This window comes from Astyanax mexicanus, chromosome 2 (assembly GCF_023375975.1).
Source record: "Astyanax mexicanus isolate ESR-SI-001 chromosome 2, AstMex3_surface, whole genome shotgun sequence".
NCBI classification, from domain to species: domain Eukaryota; kingdom Metazoa; phylum Chordata; class Actinopteri; order Characiformes; family Acestrorhamphidae; genus Astyanax; species Astyanax mexicanus.
In genome coordinates, this window is record NC_064409.1 from 72,080,758 (window position 1) to 72,104,971 (window position 24,214).

The following is a 24,214-nucleotide window of genomic DNA, read 5'->3' on the forward strand; positions in this document are numbered from 1 at the left end:
GGTTCAAAGATCTGATTTTCAAAGTCACATTTACAGTTCATAATTAAAAATTATGATATAAATATGTAAATTAAAAAAGTTACTGTCAATATTTAGTGAAGAATCAGTAAGCTAATTTCTTCTTTTTTGCTGTGATGGATTTTGAGGTGGATGGACAATGAGTCTGTCATATCTCAAGTATGCAATGTCACCTCTTTCTCGAGCTGCCTTCATTTCTGGAACCAGTTCTTTTCTTCTTTGTCGAACAGCTTCAGAAAAATCCTCATTGATAAAGATGTTGGAACCTTTCAAGTTCTTTGCTTTATCCAGAACAGCAAGTTTATCCTTCAGCCGCAGGAATCTGACCATAATAGGTCGAGGTTTTTCTGACGAGGACAGTAGTTTCCCTGTTCTACGTGCACAATCCAGTTCTATCTTCAGCTGATCCAACTGTAATTTTTCTCTGAAGAGCTTTCTCACTTTTTCTTCAGATTCAGATGCCTTCTCTTTAATCGACTCTTTGATGCCATGGACAACAATATTGTGTTGCTTTGATTGGCCCTCTAAAGAATCTGTCTTATCTGAGAGCGAGATCATGCTTTTGCATACTGTATCCAAATCTGCTCTGGTTTCATCACTGTTTTTAGACCAAGTCTTACACAAAATTTTAAAATCATCAAACTCCTTTTGAGTCATTTCTAGACTCACCTTGAAATCATAAACTTGCTTTGATAGATCATCAATCCTCCTGTTTGAAGAATCAACTATGATCTGTACACAAGCTTTGAAGGTTCTTTCCTGTTGTTCAAGCAAGGTTCTGTAGAAATCCTTCTGCTGATCCAGTAATTCACGCACTTGAGCCATTGTGACGTATTCCTCAGTGTTGTTAGAGGCTTTAGGTGGCATGGTTTGGCACTCAGCCTTCAAGGCCTAGTAGGCCCAAAGTTCCACACAAACAAAGGTCTAAATTTACACAAAAAACGCTTGCAATGTCCACAATTTCAGGTGACAAAGTTTCTTCAGCTCTTCTTATTTCAATAAAGAACAAAAAGACTTGCAATTATATACAGGATTTCTTAGATAATCATTAGATTGTAGAAAGAGACACCGTCGTTGCCAGGCTTCAGCTCTGCTCTTACCCAACATGAGCTCTGTATTTTTTTAATTAGAGAGTGCACACGCACTCCAGAGAGGGGGTACTTTCCTGGCAGGGGAGCTAAATTTGTATTAGGTGTGTAAAAGCAGCACGGAGAACCAATGGACGTGGAAAATGGGTGCAGATACTGTCAATCATTTTGTGCATCAGCCAATTGTACAACAGAGATCAACTGTCCATCATTTCTTGCATTGGCCAATCAAAAGTGTGAAGTACCTGTCTGTCGTATAGTATATATCATGTTTGCGGAAGTGCCCTAAATGTCATCTTTTTTAAAATTATTTTATGTCTAGAGAACATCATTATCTCAACCGCATCTTATATATTTTTTTTTTTACTTACTGTCATCACTTACAACTTGCACATCACGTTACAACAGGTAAACAAACTGGGATCAAATTTGTGCGTTAAATAACCTAAAAACATGTGAGCCATTCCACTGAATACATGGAAATGGAGGAGCTACTGAACGTGATGTCACGTGACCGAGAAAGCCTTAAAAACTCACCTCACCTGAGAAATTTATCCCATCCAGAAAAGGCTTTTAGGCAAAAAATTTTTGTTGGACCTGGCAACCTTGGTTCTGTCCAGTTATGCTACCTTATCAAGCCGTGCAGTTAAGGCAATATAGGTGATTTAAAAAACAATGTATATATATTTCATTATATTTTACTACTTTTTTACACGGTTGTAACAAACGATGACTGAATCCAGATTGTCCAATGTACCTGTGAAAAAAAAAAACTAAATTATCAGGAAACTAGAGGTGGGTAACCAAGGTTCAGAAAGTAAAAAAACACCCCAGGGTTTTGTACCAAATGCCTGGGCGGCTCTGCTGCAGCTGAGGCAGTTGGTACAAAACCCTGGGATGGATTTTTATTTTCTGGACCTGGGTTAACCACCTCAAGGAAAAAATACCTGAAAACTCGGAGTACATTGACGGTGGCCCTCATTTACAATGTAGCCGAGCAATTACATAGGGAAGGGATTGACAAAATAACATAATAAAAAATAAATAAATAAATAATAAAAAAACAGCATTTTAATAAGATAAGATATTATAAAAACATGTAATAACAAAAAGGTAATAAAACGAATAAAATGCAACTACAGATGAATAAATAAAATTAATCACATAGAATGTATGAAGTAAAGCATACAAAAACAATAACTAAAAACAATAAAAGAAAATAGAAAAAATGAAAAATGAAAGAAATGTGGAAAAAAAACAGCTAAAACAAACCAAGTTAAATAAAGTTAAATATACAAGTTAAATAAAATAATTAAATTTAAAAAACTATTAAAAATATACCAAAGATTATTTGGTTTAAAAAAAAAACACTAAAATCAGCTAAAACAGTGGCTAAAAACTCTTGGTACCTGAAGGGTGATCCAGTCACTGGAGCGAGTCTCTGATAGGTTGTATTATTTTTAATGAGCATTTGTGTGATGTAAGGTGGCGTATGGCCAAAAAGTGCTTTAAAAAGAAGAATAAAAAAATAAAATAAAAGTAGCATATTTTGATGGGTAGTTTAACTCACACAGCACCGGCAGTTCCTCCTGTATCCGCTGGGTGTCAGTGTGGCTCTCTGGAGCTCCAGCTCTGCAGAATCAGAATCAGAGAGAGAGAGAGCTGCTAATAGAAACTGCAGGAATGTAGGAGAAGATTGAGAGATCAGTTCAGTTCAGTATCAGCGTTCCTCTGCTGTTATTCTTCAGCTGTAGGTCTCCTCTGCTTTTTTATTAGATCAGATCAGAGCTGGTTACACTACAGCACAGGGTTCAGTCTGTTAGCCCGGCCAGGCTGCAGTAACTATAACACTAGCCCAGCTAACTACAGTAATAACACAGCATGTCGGTGCATTTCGAGGAGAGGAGCGGGGTCATCCCCTGTAAAACCCCCTGGGGCTCCTGGTATCAGACCATGGAGGAGATCTTCATCGAGATAAATGTCCCTCCTGGAACATCCAGTAAAGAAATCAGGTGTAAACTGGGGAGCAGAGAGGTGGAGCTGAGTGTGAGAGGACAGGAGATATTTAAGGTAGGTTCATCTCAGCTGCTCTGTGCTTATGTTTGTGTTTATTGTTGAATTTTCCTCTCCTGAAAGTGTTCAGATGAGAATATCTGAGAGGTAGGTTGATCTATATTATTTATTAACTAGCTCAGCTAAAAGGTTTCACTGTATTGTCACGCGTTTTAACCCTTTAACAGGCCAGGATTTGTTTAGTCAATTCTCATTTCATAAAAAAACTTACATGTTTGATAAACATGAACTTACTGAAAAGCATAATTGTAATTGTAATAGAAAATATAAAAAAAATATTTTAGTAAATCTGCTAATATCAAAATATTATGAATAAAATAAAAAAATTGGCTTTTTCCTGAACTTCATTTTGAAATCCATATTTTCCTAAATATACAAATCAAACAAATGCAAATCATGTTCTCCAAACCTTTAGTTTCGTTATGTTTGTCTAGTTTTAACATCTATGTTTAAACATGCAGAATTTAGGTTGATTCCTGGTACTAATCTTAAATTATTATTATTATTATTATTATTATTATTATTATTATTATTATTATTATTATTATTATTATAAAGTGGAGTAGAAAGTGAGCAGGCAGCTTCTCCAAGTGTCCTGTATGAGATTTTAAAGCCCTCAAATTTTCAGAATGTCAATAACAGTTTATTATTTTATTGCAGGAAAAAAGGGTTTTGTATCACCTACACCTGTAGCCCTTATACAGGACAACAAGGCATGTTAAGGGGTTAAAGAGGTAACAACTAAACCCTAAACCGTATTTCTCTTTCATTAATAACTGAAATGTGTTCCTGTGAAGTAATAAAACACACCAGTCTTGCTTAAAATCGTATAAACTTAAAAAGAAATCCTAATTTTTAAAAAACGTTTTTATATTGTGATAACTTCCGCCTCAGCAGCGCCGTCTCAGGTTCAAACGGTGTGGTGCAGTGGATAACACCACCACCTGCCAGTGAGCTACCACATCATGTGGGAGACTGGGGTTCAATTTTATCAGTAGGAGTGTGCCATATTATATCGTACGCAACAATATCTTATATTTTTCAATATCTTAAACATAATTATTCCCTGAAATATTGTGCCATATCACCCACCCCTAATTATCACATCAGTGTATTAATTTTTTGCTGTTTTTAGCAAAAGAAAAATTCACACTGTTCTCATTTTCATATCTACTAGAGACAGATTATATCTGTCCAGTATCATTTACTTTACTTTAATCCTGGATATATGGAGATATTTGGAGTTCATTATTATTAGTATCATGACATTCTGGATCATTGACTTCTGTTACAAATCTGATAAAGCGAGCTGGTACTTCTGGCTTAGCTTACTAAGTAGAGCTGGCTCTTTCGGCTCCCAAGTGGCTCCTTAGACTTTTTGGTGGCTTAATTCAATTTATTACCAAATAATGTGAAAAAATGAATTTCTAGTGTAAAAACATACATTATATGAATGAATTTATATGGCTTTATTTATACAAAAATAAATGCTGAAATACAAAAACAAAGGCCCATCTCAAGTAAACAAAATGTCAAATCTCTGAAAGTGTATATTATTTGTAAATTTGCAACTATATACAGTAAAACAAACAGCACTGAACACCATAAAGTGTCAGTCAACAAAATTAAAAATAAATGTGCGATTCAAAAAATAAATAAATAAGTAAAGCAGGAGCTCATCTTTAAAGAGGTTGATTCTGTTTCTGTTATGATCTAAATTCAGGCTTTCACTGGCCTCTTGTTAATATTTCTCTATGTTTATAGGTTTTTTTCTTCTTTAATGTATATTTTTATATATACATCGAATGTGTATATAATCAAATCAAATCAAATCAAATTTATTTGTATAGCGCTTTTTACAACAGGTGTTGGCACAAAGCAGCTTTACAGAAACATGATTACAGGACAAAGAATCAGGCAAAACATTACACATAGAAAATACAGAATACAGAACCCCCAGTGAGCGCGGAGGCAAGGAAAAACTCCCTCAGAGCTGCAGGAGGAGGAAGAAACCTTGGGAGGACCAAGACTCACATTAAAGGGGGGACCATCCTACCACTGGTCAAACGGCTTTTAAATAGAAATTTAAAAAGTCTTTTATACATCTATATAGGTTTTGTGTACTCAGGAGTGTAATAGCGCCACTAATGGCTTGGATGTAATCTGTAGTGGAGAGTAAGATGGTCGATGAGCAGCTGATCTGTGGTGGTGGTGGAGAAGAGCTGACTTCAGAAACTTCCATCAGTCTGGCCGGACAGGAGACGCGAGAGCCTGAGGGTCCAACATCGGTATCGGGTCAGACAGGTGGGCAGTCAGTAACTCGGAGGAAGGCAGAGAGATGGAATTAGTTTTGACTGGATTTATGCAAAACTGAGAATATTAAAACATTATCAGAGTGTGGCAAATGACTCCGGCAGAACTGAATAAAACAGCCTAACTAAAGACAGAGAGCCAGAAGGTAACATAGACATGGAGGCACCCTGAAACACCAGCATCCACCCACTCCACCGTCCACAAACCTGAGTGACCGCGTGCAGTGGGAGAACAACAGCACCAGCATCTCAGTTTACCACAATTTCCTCTGTCCATGAACCCCTGAATCTTCAGCCTTATCTAAAGGGAAAAACATTAATTACCAAAAGCTAAACTAAACAAGTAAGTTTTCAGTCTAGACTTAAAGATTGAGACTGTGTCTGAGTCCCGAACATATTCGGGGAGATTATTCCAGAGTTGAGGCGCTTTATAAGAGAAAGCTCTTCCTCCTGCAGAGCTCCTCTGAATTTTAGGCACTACTAATAAACCAGCACCCTGAGATCTGAGTAATCGCGGTGGTTCATAACAGGAGATGAGGTCTTGTAAATACTCAGGAGCGAGTCCGTGTAGGGCTTTATACGTTAACAGGAGAATTTTATAGTCTATGCGGAATTTGACTGGAAGCCAGTGCAGTGCTGATAGTACTGGACTAATATGGTCAAATTTTCTAGTTTTAGTAAGGACCCTGGCTGCAGCATTTTGAACTAGCTGAAGTTTATTTAAGTTACTGCCGGAACATCCAGACAGTAGCGCATTACAATAATCTAGCCTTGAGGTAATAAAGGCATGTACTAATTTTTCTGCGTCATGCAGTGATAGGGCGTTTCTTAGCTTGGCAATATTACGGAGGTGTAGAAAAGCTGTTCTAGTAACATTAGATATGTGTTTATCGAATGCTAGATCTGAATCTATGATAACTCCAAGGTTTTTAGCTGCTGAACCAGGGGTGGCTGAGAAGTCAGCCAGATTTAGCATTAAGTCTGATAATTTATTTCTAGCAGCTTTGGGGCCTAATAGGAGAACTTCTGTTTTATCACTATTTAATAGGAGGAAGTTGTGCGACATCCATGATTTTACATCTTCTACACAATCTTCGATTTTCTTTAATCTCACTCTGTCGTCAGGTTTGGCTGATATGAAGAGCTGCGTGTCATCCGCATAACAATGAAAATTCACATTGTGTTTTCTAATAACTTTGCCCAGTGGGAGCATATATAATGTAAATAATAACGGTCCTAATATAGAGCCTTGTGGAATTCCATATCTTACCTTGGTATAACTGGAAGACATATCATTTATCCTCACAAACTGATAGCTGATTATATATATATAATGTATATATATGTACATTACATTAATGTACATATATGTAAATTACATTACATTACATTACATTTGGCAGATGCTTTTGTCCAAAGCGACGTACAATAGTCAAGTCAAAAGTAATAGAAGTCAAAGGTAAAACATTTTTTAGATAGGGCTTAAAGGAGGTCGAAGGGAAGTAAGGGGATAGAAAAGTGAAGGTGGGGAAAAATGAGGTTAGAAGTAGTTAGTGTGTTAGAGGTGTTAGGAGAGTAAGTGATCTTTGAAGAGCTCTGTCTTCAGGAGTTTATTAAAGATAGTGAGAGAGTCTCCTGATCTGGTAGTGGAAGGTAGTTAGTTAGAGGTGTTAGGAGAGTAAGTGCTCTTTGAAGAGCTCTGTCTTCAGGAGTTTCTTAAAGATAGCGAGAGATTCTCCTGATCTGGTAGTGGAAGGAAGTTTGTATATATATGTATATATATACACACTTTATAACTGATTGAGATTCACACCGTGTAACTGTAACTAGTAAACCATGTTTGTTCAGCATTTTAAAAAAAGAGCACTCCCCTTCCCATTCCACTCTTACTCAGTGTAGACACACCAATCAGCAAAAAAAAAAAGAAGAATCGGCTCAATCACAGAAGCCGGATCATTCGCGACCCATCACTACTTACCACTTACCACTAACTACTTCTAACCTCATTTCCTTCTTCCCCTCCTTCACTCCTCTATCCTATTATTCCCCTTTTACCTCCTTTTATCCCTATCCAAAGATGTTTTACCTTTAAACTTATTTTACATTGTACTTGACTATTGTAAGTCGCTTTGGACAAAAGCGTCTGCCAAATGTAATGTAATGTAATGTAATGTAATCTCGTAATTATGCCTTACCATCTCAAAATTATGAGTTCAAATCTCACAATAATGACTTCAATTCTAATAATTATGACTTACTATCTCGTAATTATGCCCTAAAAGCATTAGTGGGATCTATATGGGTAGGATATACAAGCCCAGCTGCAATATCTGTGGGACAATAGAATACAAAGTGCTCCTTTATTATCAAATGGACACTGAGGGTAGAAACAAGTATGTATTCTGTGTTCATTTTTTCCCTTAATAAGATATTTTTTGTTTAATAAACATTTTTACAGCAACATCTAGTTTAGAGACTGTTACTGCATGAGGCCAAATTTAACTTTACTACCCAGAATAAGCAGGTCTCTGCAAACTTTAGAACAAAGTACTTTGCAGGATGTGAATTGTTGTCCCTGGTGTAAATGACTTGTGATTTATCACCACAGGGAAAGCTGTTTGGAACAACAGTGGGAGACGAGGCGACGTGGACATTAGGTGAGTTTTTTCCCAACACTGTAAACTGCATGAGAAAACTGATAAAGTGTGCATACTAAATTAAAAGAGGTCCTGTTTGTTACTGTCCTTAAAATGGTTTGCAGAAGACAAAAAGCTGATCAGGATAGTTCTGATGAAGACGAACCGGGAGGCTGGAAACTGCTGGGCTTCGCTGCTAGAGGGCCAGTACGCTGCAGATCCATGGGTGCAGGACCAGATGCAGAGAAAACTCACACTAGAGAGGTTCCAGAGAGAGGTAAAATGCAAATCCACATACTAGTGTGTAAATTTACAGAGAAAAATTGGCAGTATTTTTTCTTTTCCCTCTTGTGATGTTGACATTTCATCCCAGTCCTTTCCATAGTTCCAAATTACTAAATATCTTCTGAAATAATATAGGTATTTTTATAGTCAGCAGGCTAGTCTGTTTAATTTTAATAAACACAAAGCATGCATTTAAATATATAGCTCTGGAAAAAATAAAGAGACCACTTTAAAATGATGAGCTTCTTTGATTTTAACAAAATTAAAAACCTCTGGAATATAATCAAGAGGAAGATGGATGATTGTGTAGCACAATAACACAGAATTCATGTGCTTCACATACTTGGCTTCTTCACAAATATTTAAAATGTATTTATTACTTTCTTATTACTTCTTTCTTCTTACTTTCTTTTGTCCTCTAATGTTACTTATGCATGATTATATCATTATATATAGGGTAAGGCTAGTCCTATACAAAATTTCCCTTTCAGTGTGAAATCTCCATTCAAAATTATGTTTATTCCAAGACTAGGCTTAATTCTTGTCTGGGAAAATTACCCAGAGATTAATTTGTTGTTAAAACCACATTCTACCACATTTATTAAAACATTAAAACAAAGAAATCAGTTCATCACCACTAGATATTGTAAAAGCACTGTAAAAGTTTCTACATTTAGGTAGATTTAAAAGCTGATTTGGCACAAAAACCACCACGGTATGATTTGGGATAGGAACAACTGCTCAAAAATGTATTGTAAACTTGCACAAGTGTTTCTTAAAATGATTGAGCAAAACCTAAATGCTGCACTGGAACAGACTGTGCTGTGCTTTGCCATGTCCTGGAGTTACCTTGCACTAATGAGTATTTTTGTTAAGCTTAGGAAGATCTTGGTGAATAGCTTTTAAGGTGGGTTGAGGACAGTGCTAAATAATGCAGCTTAAGTATTGAGAAATGCTGGTCTGGGGAACTAACATAGCACTCAAAGATGTTTTCCCCCACATTTTGTACTATTTTACTTCCACCAGCATCACACTGAGAACTCAGAAGACACAAGTCGGTTCAGTGGTTGTATTGAATTGTATTGTATTGGAATAAAACTGCTATCCCTGCTAAAAAGAATAGCTCAGTACAATCAGTCTTTTGCTGGTAGCTGGTTTTAAATGGTCTAAGCTCGTCTTTAATGGTGAAGATGGTTAAAAAGCTAGTCAACCAAATGAAAACATGCCCTATACTTAAATTCAAGCTGGTTAACCAGGTCTTAACCATTTTAAAGTGTATTTTACATTGGATTTTGTCCATGCTGGTTAATCAGCTTATAGACCAGCTAATCAGTCAAACAGACTAAAACATATATACCCTATGCAGTTCAATCAACTGAAGTAGTTGGACAGTCATAAGCTGACATTGCTGTTTTCCTTTTTTTCTGCTGAGATATAAAAAAATCAAGCTGTGTAAAGAGCTCCTGTCTTTAACTTGTAATGAAGCACGAGTAATTAATGCACTGCTTGGAATGCTTGATGTTAATGCAGTGCTTCTTAATTCCTGTCCTCAAGTATCCCTGCTCTGCATATTTTAGTGTTTTCTTTACTTTAAAGACGTCAAATTAGCTGAGGAGTTAAAACAGGTGTGTTGGGGAAAACACCAAATCATCAGGCTCTGGATTGGAAATAATTGATACACATCAATTAGTCATAACATTAAGACATGGTTCTTGCACCATTTTAAAAAGCAAATTTAATGCTTTTTAAGACCTTTTTAAGACCTCAATAAATATAATTTCAAGACCCAAAAATGTAGTCATAATTTCTTTAGTTCTCTCCCCCATTAACGATAGCCAACTTTCCACTGACGTTAAAATGTTAGCTAGCTCTCCGCTAACCTTAGTTCTATCCCTGGTAATGTTAGCTAGCTCATTTAAGCTAGCTAAAGTTAGTATGTTAGCTAACTCGTCGTTAATGTTAGCTCCCCTGATTAGATGTGAGCCACTGTTTTTCCACCAGCATTAAATGCACCTCAAATGCATCTCAAAATTTAATACCTACAGCTAATTTACAGTAAATGTAAGACCTTTATTATTCATATTTAAATTTAAGACATTTTAAGAACCAGCTGGAACCCTCTAAGACAATATGCGTGCTGTGTGCCACCAAAACATTCACTGTGCAAAACATTCGAAAGTACCCTAGACCGTTATTGTTTCATAGCTTAAAACAGTTCAGACAAGTTATTTAAACGGCAGCAAGACTCCTCAAACCCAGCAATCTTCAAGGTCTGGTCTAAAAATGATCTATGGGACATTTATAGGACTTGGATTAAGCAAATAACATTGACACAAATGCTCATGTTGAGGTCTGGATTTTATGGTATTTTTTAGATATGTGGGGACTGTACGATCATTTCCTGTAGTTAATGTGTGGTACTGTGGCCTGATAACTAGAAGGGGATCTTAAGGCTTGTGCACATACGCAGGGTTGGGTAGGTAGGTAGGTAGGTACAGACACTGGTACAAATCATAATATGTTAACAGGTTAATGGGTGGCTAAGTCTCATAATTGTGCTATACAGAAATGTGCAGTGAGATTAATCCATGCACGTTTTTCCTTGTCTCAACAGAATCCAGGATTTGACTTCAGTGGTGCAGAAATCTCTGGAAACTTCCATGGTGGTGGACCAGATTTCTCCAGTTTGCAGAAATAAAGCTGCAGTGATCCAGAAGAGCATGAGGACTTTAAACTGACAGACATTTTGTGGGTTGTTTTTTGTTCAGTGGGGACAACTTGTTTTTCTTCCTCCCATTCTTGAACTAACTAACGACTAACTCACAAGAAGCCTTTGAGTCAGAGTTGTTTCTTTAGGTTTACAGATGCCATTATTTTTCAGCGAGATGCTGTAATGCCATAGTTTGAACTGTGGACATAATTTGTAATAAATCATTTGTTCAGGTTAAGCAGAAGCATCATTGTTCCTTTATTATTTAAAGAGACGATTGAGACAGTGTAGCATTTCAATAACGTTTTATTGAAAGGTCCAACTTTGTTTACAGGGTATGTTATTATTCAATTAGTAGCAAAATCATATGGGGTTCTAGTACAAGCCTTCTAACATTTCATTACTCCAGAAAACCTAAGACAGAGAGGGGGAAGACTTGCACAGTCAAAAAAAGGTGGCATCATTTTTAAAGCAATTTGGACCCTGCAAAGTTTGTAGTTTCACAAAGCCATGTAAACATGACTTGCTAACTGTTAGTTATAAAGAAGCATTTCAGTTAGGACCAAGTTACTCAGCAAGATTAAAACCTACATGTTTTAAGCATCATTCGGTTTCATCACCTCACAGAAACAAACTTCCCTAACGTAAGAAATGAAAGAAAATTAACTATCTTTTAATTCACCTTGGGTAGGAGTGTGCTTTTTGGACTGTTCAGCAACCTAGGGTGGGAGTTAAGGGTTTTGGGCCCGATTTCTTGGTTCCATTGATTTTATGATTCGCAAAACCCTTCTCCCTCCTCTTCCACATGGTGGACTGAGGACCTAGGTGGTTCAATACTTCACTGCTTTAAATAACCAGCACCAGTGAAAGCGCCGATTCAAATGAACATACTGTACACGTACATGAGCAAGCTAGTCAAAGCCAGGCTGGTCAGAAAGACCCTCACTGGCCGACTGCCATCAAACCCACCCTTGACCTGGAATATCCAAAGTCAAAGCAGACAAAATAAATAGCAAAAAAAGGGAGGAAAGTTTAAAACAAAACAAAAAAAGCAATTATTAATTAAATTTCCTTACAGATCTTCACTCAGAAGTTCTGTAAGGAAACCCAATGCACCGTTAGGGGGCCACAATTCACAACCTTTCATCTGAATTATGGCCAGCTAACCAAGACCTTTTAAGAGGCAGTTTCAGGAATCGTAGGCAGATGGGCGATCTTGTAGTAGCTGTGTTTCAACTGTCTGGCTGTTCTACCAGAGATGACCCAGCGCAGCCTCTGGCCGTTGGGCTTTGAACACTTGGTGGTGGAATACTCAATCAGGCACTTGGCAACCAGCTCCCTCACACATGCCAAATCTCCATCTTTAATCTAGGAAAGAACAAAAATAAAAATTAATTCAGAAGTCCTGACCAAGACTGGGAGGCATGATTAAAATGCAGCCCAAATTAATAAATAACCCCATTATTAAGAACAGCCCACAGCAGACCAGAAGATGCATCTACTCACAGAAAGCTGATGCTGAAGTTCCTGCAGAGTCTCTCTCAGGGCTTCTACAGACTCAAATTCATGCTGCTCCTCAATCTCAAGTGCTAGCAGAGCCAGGGCAAGCAAGGAAGGCTGATGGAACAAGTCAGACGACATTTGTTAACAACTCTAAAATCAAAATATGAATTATAAAAACTAGGAATTAAGGCCTTTTATTTAATAAGTCCGATTTTTACAGCATATGAATGCAAAAGAAAGTTTTTCAAAGTGCATCCTTGTCTTTTTATTTGCAAAAAACACAAAACTTGAGCTTTTCTCATTAATTAGCACAAAATAGACAGTTGAGTTTTCAGAGCACCACTCAATTTAGACACCAACCATCCTCCTGCACGTTTAACCCAATATCTTTGTCATTTCTCAATAAAAATATGGAATAAGTCCCTGAAATGTGGAATTAGTTTTTCTGGAACAGAGGGTTCCAGATTTGGCAGCATAGACTTTAAGCCATCAGATTACAAAGCCCCTCCTACTCCTTATGTGACTAACATTTTTCTCTGAACCAGGGTACAGAGATTCCAGATTCTAAATAGTACCCATAATAAAACCACAGGGCCCAGTGGAAATTGCCATTTGTGAATTACAAAACCTTCAAAAAATAACTGAACTGACAACTCACCTTCATTTTTGTAAAGGTGAAGGAGCAGTGGCAGGCCTTCAGCTGAGCCTCAAGCCTGTCGATGTTCAGAATCTTCTTGCTGCAAGAAATTAGGAGTTAATACATTAAATCACAGGGTCATTAACAATCCTAACCAGTTAAGAAACAAATTAGGCCAGAAGTTCCCAACTGTGGTCATAGAGGACCACCTGCCCTGCACATTATAATTGCCTGTTTTAAGTTATAATCAAAATCATCTAAATAAGAAAAGGCATTTTAATTATCTGATCATCTTGATCAGATGCAAAAAAATAGGGTATTTTCAAATCTAATCGTCTAAACCAATGTGCCCTTGCCCTGGTCCTGTAATTGGTCCAAAAGCTTGTCCTACAAACTACCACAAAGGAGTTTATACTGCAACTGGACCACATTCCTGTAGATCTGACATTAAGCTTCCTTTTTTTCATCGGACCATATATTTTGGTTCTTTGCTCCAAACTGTGCTTTGCAGCCCCTTTCACCTACCATTTTAATTCCAACCAGACTTAAGTCCAAAGGTCCATTCCAAACAAGGTATGCGTGAAATTACCCTAAAATGTGAACTTGGCAGGAGGTCCTCCGGGACCAGAGTTGGGAAGCACAGAATTAAGCATTTTGGTTAGAATTTAAACACTGCAGGCGTTTAATGGCAGTCATGTTGCTCACCTGTCAGCATCGACCTTCTCCTGGATGTGGGAGTGAAACAGCCTGAGGAAGTGCAGTGCTGTGGGTGCCCTGACCTTCCAGTAGAGCTTTTCCAAAATGATCTTTTCCATCCTCATCATATCTGAAACTGTGAAGCGGTTCTGGCTGATACGGATCAGATCATTTGCCAGAGGAACATTCTTCTCCTCCTCTGAGGTCTTTATTGCGATGTAGAAGCAGCAGAGGCCAACACAGGAGAGATGCTTTGGTTGAATCTGTATATTTAAGAGAAAAACAATGTGTTTGTGTCTAAACCATCTAACGAGATTATAACCAACCAAAACAGTAAAATACCCGATAGCTGATCTACAGACAGGGTTCATACACTTTTTACTCATAAATGTCTGATATTTCCATGACTTTTCCATGCCTTCAAGGCAAATTTTCCTGACCATACGATTTTTAAAACATCAGACATGGACAATAAAACTGAAAATCAACTAAAACTATAATCAAAATTGATTATAGTAGGCCTAAAATTAATCTAATAAAAAGGTTGACAGTTAATAAAATGTGTCAGATCCAGAGAGTGCCATCATGTAGGGCTAAATTACTGAATTATCTCTGAGCTGATGGATTTTTGTTAAGTTTAAAATAGATTTTCTCCATCAATAAATGAAAGATTTGTACACCAGATTTTCATGACTTTCCAAAGCTTTCCTGGTATTTTTATTTTTCCGTAGCTTATCCAGGCCTGGAAATTGCCATTTTCAAATTCCATGACTTTTCCCGGTCTTTGAAGATCATACATAAACCACTACATAAAGCCCTACCTATTCCAAGACAAATGATGCAGAGACATGGGTTTAACATATGCTATAAATCCTACAGTGATCCATAAGGGTCTACTACCTACCTTCATCGCAGCCAGAAAGCGATCCAGGAGGCTCACTGCAAGGGAGAATGTCTCTGCGCTGAACCCGAAGAACCGGGTCAGAGACAGCAGATCCTTCACCTCAAAATCCCTCAGCTTGGCAGTCATCCTGAGGCCGTTGTCATTGGCAGACTCAAGGATGCGGAGGCCACAAAGCTTGGGCTGGTAACGAGCCTCCTTCTCCAGAAGACCCTTCAGCTGGACAGCAAAAGGCAAGGCCTCTGATCCGGTCACTTTGTCAAGCATCTAAAAAAGAAGGATGACTCATTAGGTGAGCAACAGCACAAATGTTTCAATAACCGTGAAATGACTCAAACACTTTCAATATTTAAATATACATTATATAAAATATGTCCAACTGACTCATTACAGGGCACATAACATGAATTAAATAAATTTTCCATAAAACTACAATAAAATGACCAATTCTGTCAGCATAAATCTGTCAGCATAACATTAGCTAACCAGGAACATAAAGACTAATATGATTGTAGGCATGCAAAGAAAATATACTACTGTACCATTAGAAAATTAGTATTAAGGAAGATGCCAAATTCTAATACTATTTGATATTGTCAGTGATTAAAACCATCATATTCTTATACTACTGAATTTATTACAAATTAACTACAAATCTATTTAACTGGATGCAAAACAGCAAACATTTTATAAAAATGACGTTGATTTTTTTTTTACCATATCTAAAGTAGTGCTGGACCATACGGGTCATAACACCGGTCAATTAGTTAATTCCAATATCAAACCAAACATTATTAAAGCCACCACTTTGTGAATTTGGGGGATATGGCAAATTATCTGTTTTAAAGATTTTTACGATGCACAGTATTTATCATGTTTAGACTAAAATGACCCAAGAGTGGCAGGTTCTTAACATTTTTTTATAATAGGCATTTATGCATACAGTAGTGCATTTAGTGCATAAGTAGACTGATCTATAATTTTCCTGCTGCATGATTCACTTTATTAGGATTTTGTACACTATTTGTAATACAATTTACAGCTAGGTTTTCAATACATTAAGCTCCAACTAGGGCTGGAAAGTTACATTTAATTAATTTGATGAATTAAATCACTGTTCATTTCAAGGCAGAATAATCGAGATGGTATCTATTTTCATATAGAAGCTTCCAGAAACCTGTTTTCATATATATGAAATACTGTTCATTTTTTTTTTTTTTAACTCTGCCGAAATGCATGTATGATACTCATACAGTTTTTATTATAAAAAGCTGAATGTAAGGTTGTTGGGGGGCCGCTTACAATTCTTATAAAAAATAAACATGAAAATAAATGTAAAGGAAATGAGCATGCATCACTTTAATTGATGCTGTTTGTTTACAGACCAACTGAAGCTGTTATATAAAAATATAAATGGTAATTGAGAATCACTCTTTTTTTTAAATAATGTATATCACACAGCCCTAGCTCTAAAAGTGTTAAAATAGTGTGCTAAATGTGTTAAGAGCCCCTAAAATGTGTATTAGTGTCATGGTTCAAAAGACAAAGACACAACCTATTAAACTAATGCAACAGCAAATCTTAAACACTACAGCATAAGCAGAATTTCTACATAAAAATAGTTGATTAATTACTCCTAACTATATAGGTAATCACGGTAGCTAAGGTCTTAAGACCTTATAGAAAGTTATGGTAAGAGCGAGAGAGGGTGGGTGGGAAGGGGAAATAAGGGGAGGGTCCCTGGCTAACTAACATGCCTGGGCATGTCAATCCTTTTGTCAATGGGCTGTTTAACTATAGGAAAAAAATGCTGACAACACTAAACACGCTACAATTAAGAGAAATCTATTTTCTCTCTATTGTTTAGGAGTGTTCTGTTTAATAAATACAGCAGAAACGTACTTAACGACTTAAGTAGCCCACAATATAATCATCAACTAACCTACTAACCTAGTTGGAGTCACGTCTGGACATGTTTTTGCCTTATTGAAAAGCTAAAGCTATGTGAATTGTATAGGTAACTATGGTATTAATTTTAAGGTATTTATAAGCAAATCTCTTACAATACATTAAATAAACATAACTACAGCTCTGGGAAAAAAATAAGAGAACCTAAAACGGATGAGTCTTTGATTTTAACAAACTGAAAACATCTGGAATAAATGCTGTAAATGACTTTTTTTGGAAATTGGGAGAATTGTTGTACGTAGTTTATAGTATAAAACAATAATGTTAATTTTACTCAAACATATACCTATAAATAGCAAAATCAGAGAAACCGATTCAGACACTGAAATAGTCTCTTCATATTCCAGGGGTGTATATTTTGCTAATAAGTGAGCTTTATAGTTCCCTAAAATGTTTAGAATAGCTAGACTCCAAAATTAAAACGTAAGTTATTAATCTAACTTCCAAAAAAATAACAGTTTTAGTTAGGTTAAATAAATGCCTAAGGACATACTGGATTAAACAGGCCTACAATACTAGTTAACTACCAGCTGGACTAACCTAGATAAACTATATGGGGTCATGTCTGGACATGTTCCTGCCTTAGTAAATAACTGTCACATGATTTATATAGCTAGGGTATTAATAAAGGTCTTAACAAGAAAATCACTTACAACTCATTGAATAAACATAGCTATACTGCTAATAAGCGAGTGTTACAGTCAGTTTTCATGGTTTTAAATAAAGGATTAACGTTATAGGTTAAGGCCTAGATTGTAGCTTTAGCCACCAACTAGCTTAACTGTTACTGTTTTCTGTACAAAAAGTCACATAACTGAACCCTTAAAACAGTCGACAGTTATAACTAACCTTTCCTTAAACCTAAATATCCAGCCACATCACATAAAACACGTTTTAAACGACAAAAAAATAACCATAAATAACCGAAATCAGCCCACTTAGCTCAGCTAAGCTAGCTTAAGCTAACAGAAGAGCGAACTTACCTTGTTAAGTTGAAGTAACGTATTAGCTTAGCTGAAAGCGCAGAAGCTTAAAAAAGCAAAAAAAAAAAGTTTAAACAAGCTTAAAATAAGTGAAAAAGTAACTGTACGTATGTTCAAAGTCAGTGTTAAAAACGTCCGCCCTGCACACCCCAACCCACGGCGTTTCAGGCGACCGAGCGGCCGCCCTCGGCGGCTTTTATACCAGATAAAGCTCCGCCCGAACACCCAGGATACGTTTCAATTGGTCAACAGGAGGGCGGCGTTGGGGCTTGATCCTTCTTTCTGCGTTCACATTGGTTGAAGCATCTTTCCATAACGACCCCCAAGCTCTAAGCCACGCCCATCAGCGGGATCCATTGGATCTGTTGCTTTTCTTATCCTTATGTAGTCAGAGACATACTAACCTCTGGTGGGCTGGACACTGCAGTGTAAACCGAGCAGCTTCACCCTTAAGCTTCACTTAAACACAGTATACAGTACCAGTCAAAAGTTTAGAAACACCTCTTCTCATTCAGTCTTTTTATTTATTTAATTACTTATTTTCTACATTGCAGATTAACCCTCCTGTTACCTTCAAATTTACATTTTATGTTTGTTTCCACTTTAAACTACAGAAAATTGTTATATAATAATAGCATTTTTACCCACGTTTATGTAGCATGCTATATTTGTTAGTTGACTACTTAAATAGTAATTTTAACATAATTACAAATAGAGATCTTATTGGTATTTTATTGTCTTTATATTATTTCTAAGTAAAACTTTTTGTAATCTAAAACCTTTAGAATTAAACATATTTTATGTTATCAACAATAGTAACATGTATTATGTTTGGGGTCAGTTTGACCCCAGCAATTTTAAACTCCAGAAAATGATTATATAATAATTAAATTGTTACCCAAGTTTATGCCACATGCTTTATTTGTTTGTTGACTACTTAAAATAACATTTTTTACATCATTCAACATAAATGTGTTCTAAAATTCTAATATTTTTAATATGTTTTATAAAGCTAAAATAGCCAAACAACACAGATGTATACAAAATGTGTACAGGAAACTAAAAACATACCATCAGATTAATTTTATGTTTACCCAGTTGTCCCCATTAAATAAGGGAAAGCCACTAAATATGAATTAAATAAAAAATTATATTAACTGCTTATTTAAAGGCGCTAAACATTAAATGGGGTCAAATTGACCCCAAAAATAATAGGAGGGTTAATATTGAAGGCATGAAAACAATTAATGGACACATAAAGAATTATGTACTAAACAGTAAAAAAAAATGTCTGTCCTCCACAAATCAAATCAAATTTATATATTTATGTAGCACTTTTTATAACTGATGTTGTCACAAAGAAGCTTTACAGAATAAAGAATCAGACAGAACAAAGAATCAGACAAGAACAGAACCTCCAGTGAGCACGGAGGCAAGGAAAATCTCCCTCAGTGCTGGAGGAGGAAGAAACCTTAGGAGGACCAAGACTCACATACAGTAATTTCGGGCCAGGCTAATTCCAGGTTTTCCTTAAAGTAGAAGAAGACTAGTACTCTTAAAGTAGAAGACTCTTCAGATCATGTGTATGTGGTCTGGCCCAAGATAAAAAATATTTCAAAATCACATTGGAACATTAGCTTTATAGTCATTATTTTAGTACAAAATGGCTCGTATGCCATGTTGCCAATTAATTGTAAAGTCTAAAATCGGCACAGGCCAGGCTAATTCAAGGTTTTCCTTAAAGTGGGAGACTACAACTCTTCATCTCATGTGTATTTGGTCTGGCCCAAGATGAAAAAGTCTGTCAAAATCACAATGGAATTACTGGCTTTATATTCACTTTTTGTGTATTATGGCTCATATGCCATGTTGCCAGGTCATTTTAAAGTCTAAAATCCGCTCAGGCTAATTTCATGTTTTTCTTAAAGTAGAAGACTAGAACTCTTCAAATCATGCGTATTTGGTCTGGCCAAGATGAAAAAAATCCTTTAAAATCATACTGGAACATTAACTTTATATTACATTTTTGGTGCATTATGGCTCGCATGTAATGTTGCTAATTCATTTTACAGTATAAAATCCCCTAATCTAAACCTGATCAACGGAGATGGTGACTTGGTATGAGCAACTATTGTTCAGTAATAGTTGCTGAACACATTACACCTGTTCTCCAGGATCCTGTTAACCCCATTAACCCTAAAAACCCATTGACGCAAATTGCGTCCAAAATCGTGCATTGTTTATACAGCTTAATTACTCAGGAATGCGTCAACGCACTAACATAATTCATATATTGTGACAAAAAGGGAACCCTATTGTTTCAAATATATCATTGACCTTGCACTGATCTGAAGCATTTTTTAATAAATCTATTGTGAAACACAACTAAAGAATAGGCTAACATTCATATTCCCATGCTTTATTCTTTCATTATAAGCAGCTGATAGTAAATATCCAGTGTACTAAATCACTAACTTTCATTAAGTAGGAATATTGGCCATATTTACCCAAATTACTCAAACTCTAAGCCTGCTATGACTGTCAAGGTTTTAGCAATCTGCATCCTACAGGTGGGAAACATCGCGATGGACTATGATATTGTGTGGGTTGTGGGTTGATTAGAAATAACTAAAAACTGGCATTTACTATAGACGAATAAAATATATACGCAAAAAAGGAAAAATAGGACACTTTAAAAAGATCATTAAAATACATAAAAAATAAATAATGTATATCTTATGAAGAAAAAAAAATATTCAATAAAATAATAAAAAATATTTCAAATGAATAAAACAATAATTAATATGAAATAAAAACTCATTTAAAACACAATCAAAGGCTTTTTGATAGTGCGCAGAATAATAAATGTTTCAGTTTCAGTTAGTTTCAGTTTCAAGTCATTGAAATAGCTTATCAAAACCTCAACCTTTCCTTTATATTTGACAATATTCGATTAAATTTACAGGTCCTTACTCATCTTCATTTATTTAACTAAACTGTGTTTAATATTTGTAGCCTCGCGCTGAATTCGGCTCCGCGCTGCGGAAGAGCGAGACAGCGAGAGAGAGAGCGCGCAGCGCATCTTTGCTGGTGGTAGCTGCTATATGGAGTCAAAAAAGGGTCATAAAGATTTTGAGTTTGTAAAACAGAAGTCACAAATGTACTGAAACTTGTAACTGCGTTTAAACAACTGCATGCACGAAAATCCAAATCCACAAATTAACTGGAATGTGCAAACTTGAAACAGAAAGTAATATTAATAATAATTCAAATGTACAAATGTGAAAAAAATATTTTAATTATATATAAATATATATTTTTTAATTTGTAAATCCAATCTCTTGAATGTGTGAATCAGTACTGCTCAAATGGCTTAAGCTGGGTCAGACCAAAAATCACATGGAATTTGTGAGGTTGTAAATGTGACAGTGGGTGTTTTTCACTGTGGAGCTAAAAATCCTCTCATTCATCTTCTCTGCTGCGTGTGCGAAGCTCTAGCTGCAGTTGCGAATTTTGACCCTGTTTTGACGCCTGATTGATGGACCAATAGGAAAGCTTTATCCGGACCAATCAGATTACGGGGTTTGTTTAACCAATCAGAACAATGGATGGGTCTCTGCAGCTCGGAGTACTGGGTGTGTCGAAAGGTGTGGGCGTGTCGAAAGTGTGGCCGCCATTTTGGGGTCGGCCACCATGCGCCCCCCAGTGGATCAATTTACACTGAGGAAGGAGTTTAATAAAACAATAATATTCATAACTCTACCAATTTTTACCCGATTTACACACGGTTTGGTTTGTTACAAACAGCAGAGATGTAGTAATGACACAGGACGCTGTCACACATTACAAATATGTGCTTTCATACTTTATATTATGCTCTTTATCAAAGACAGACATATGGTATAGCATATTAATAAGTACATAAATTAATTAATTAATTTTTATATATATATATATATATATATATATATATATATATATATATATATATATATATATATATATGTGTGTGTGTGTGTGTGTGTGTGTGTGTGTGTGTAATATAAAATTAATTCATATTATTAGAACATAATATAAAGTATTTCAGCATGAAAGCACATATTTGTAATGTGTGACAGCGTCCTGTGTCATTACTACATCTCTGCTGTTTGTAACAAACCAAACCGTGTGTAAATCGGGTAAAAATTGGTAGAGTTATGAATATTATTGTTTTATTAAACTCCTTCCTCAGTGTAAATTGATCCACTGGGGGGCGCATGGTGGCCGACCCCAAAATGGCGGCCACACTTTCGACACGCCCACACCTTTCCACACGCCCAGTACTCCGACCTGCAGAGACCCATCCATTGTTCTGATTGGTTAAACAAACCCCGTAATCTGATTGGTCCGGATAAAGCTTTCCTATTGGTCCATCAATCAGGCGTCAAAACAGGGTCAAAATTCGCAACTGCAGCTAGAGCTTCGCACACGCAGCAGAGAAGATGAATGAGAGGATTTTTAGCTCCACAGTGAAAAACACCCACTGTCACATTTACAACCTCACAAATTCCATGTGATTTTTGGTCTGATCCAGCTTAAGCCATTTGAGCAGTACTGATTCACACATTCAAGAGATTGGATTTACAAATTAAAAAATATATATTTATATATAATTAAAATATTTTTTTCACATTTGTACATTTGAATTATTATTAATATTACTTTCTGTTTCAAGTTTGCACATTCCAGTTAATTTGTGGATTTGGATTTTCGTGCATGCAGTTGTTTAAACGCAGTTACAAGTTTCAGTACATTTGTGACTTCTGTTTTACAAACTCAAAATCTTTATGACCCTTTTTTGACTCCATACTGCTACAGCAGGCTGACTACTCCACGTTGGTTAATTTGGGTGTTTTCTGTAATAATTATGTGGCTCTTTCCTTTTTTATTGCTTGTAATTTTCGTTTTTTTAATTAATTTTTGTCATTTGACATTCAGCGACCGGAGGCCCCCCTAGTGGCGAGGCCCGGGACTGCAGCCCTTTCAGCCCATTCTTTTAATCCGGCCCTGCTTTCAACTAATATAAACTCTAATCTACCTATTACTGAAAAAAGTAAACTCCTGTGTGAATTGATTTGATGTCTGTACATAAAAAAGGGTAAAAAAAAAAGGATTCATAAATTCTGGAAGCATTTACATCTCAAATGATGACATTTTTGAGCAGCTTAATGTCTTCTGGTATAAAGAAAAAATAAAAGCATGTGGCTGCTCTAATGTGGGATGTGGGATAAAATGAGAGTTAAGTAACATATCCTAATCTAATACACACTGACGCAATCAAGCAGATTATTTTAACTTTATATGGTTTATTTTTTGGTACCAGCAAGCTGATTGGCTCTATGGTAAATGGTGGGACATTATTTACATTATATGTAAACAGACTATATGCTTAGCAACAGGAAACTCCCAATCATATTTAAATCAGCAGGCGGTCTCCTCTAAAACGGCTTATAATCACAATTTTTTCGTCTCTAAAGTGTCCCAAAAGAGCTTTAGTCTAGTACCATGTGCTTTTTTATTAACCCTGGGACAGTGGGACAGTTAGTCTGGAGTCCTGATGGATAGACTAAGAAGAGAATGACATGTCATAAAACTGGAAGTACAGTATGGCCTTTTAAATGAACACCCTAATTGCTATATAAATATATCTTAAATTGTTCTTTTGGGGGGATTTTATTAACCGTAAACAAACTTAAAATAAGATTATATGCTTTCCACAACAGAGTGAGCTATGAGAAATTTCCAAGGGCAGTTTATTTATAACCAAATACTGCAGCTTATCAGGGGAATATTTAATATTTAAAGGGAATCCACATGATGATCAGGATCACACCAGAAAGCAATTTCTGGATAAATAAATAAATAAATAGAGTTAATAAACAAATCAAATCTCCAGTGTGGAGTGTAGTCTAAAGTCTAAAGCGGCACCAGCGCCACACTGTGGTTCAGAGAATTACAGCCACAACAGACCAGGCCCATCCACACAGTGACTTTCAGCTTTCAGATATACAGCTCTGAAAGACCAGGTTTTGAATCAGTTTCTCTGATTTTGCTATTTATAGGTTTATGTTTGAATAAAATGAACATTGTTGTGTTATTCTATAAACTACAAACAGCATTTCAGAGCTTTCAGACCTCAATAATGCAAAGAAAACAAGATCATATTCATAAAGTTTTAAGAGTTCAGAAATCAATATTTGGTGGAATAAACCTGTTTTTTAATCACAGTTTTCATGCATCTTGGCCTGTTCTCCTCCAGCAGTCTTACACACTGCTTTTGGATAACTCTATGCTTTTACTCCTGTTGCAAAAATTCAAGCAGTTCAGTTTGGTTTGATGGCTTGTTATCATCTATCTTCCTCTTG

The 24,214-nt window shown here is 36.1% G+C and overlaps 2 protein-coding genes across 2 annotated transcripts; one reads left to right on the plus strand and one right to left on the minus strand.

The window, feature by feature from the left end:
* The first annotated feature begins 2,745 nt into the window (after window positions 1-2,745).
* On the plus strand, window positions 2,746-11,360 carry nudcd2 (NudC domain containing 2). Its single transcript, XM_007253632.4, has 4 exons — window positions 2,746-3,176; window positions 8,100-8,148; window positions 8,253-8,404; window positions 11,027-11,360. Exons 1-4 carry the CDS (start codon window positions 2,988-2,990, stop codon window positions 11,108-11,110), a joined length of 474 nt encoding a protein of 157 aa, XP_007253694.1. The 5' UTR covers window positions 2,746-2,987; the 3' UTR covers window positions 11,111-11,360.
* Window positions 11,361-11,410: 50 nt separating this feature from the next.
* On the minus strand, window positions 11,411-17,992 carry ccng1 (cyclin G1). Its single transcript, XM_007253631.4, has 6 exons — window positions 17,811-17,992; window positions 14,863-15,126; window positions 13,968-14,221; window positions 13,284-13,362; window positions 12,629-12,739; window positions 11,411-12,490 (listed from the first exon to the last, which is right to left on the minus strand). Exons 2-6 carry the CDS (start codon window positions 15,124-15,126, stop codon window positions 12,299-12,301), a joined length of 900 nt encoding a protein of 299 aa, XP_007253693.1. The 5' UTR covers window positions 17,811-17,992; the 3' UTR covers window positions 11,411-12,298.
* Window positions 17,993-24,214: the final 6,222 nt, after the last annotated feature.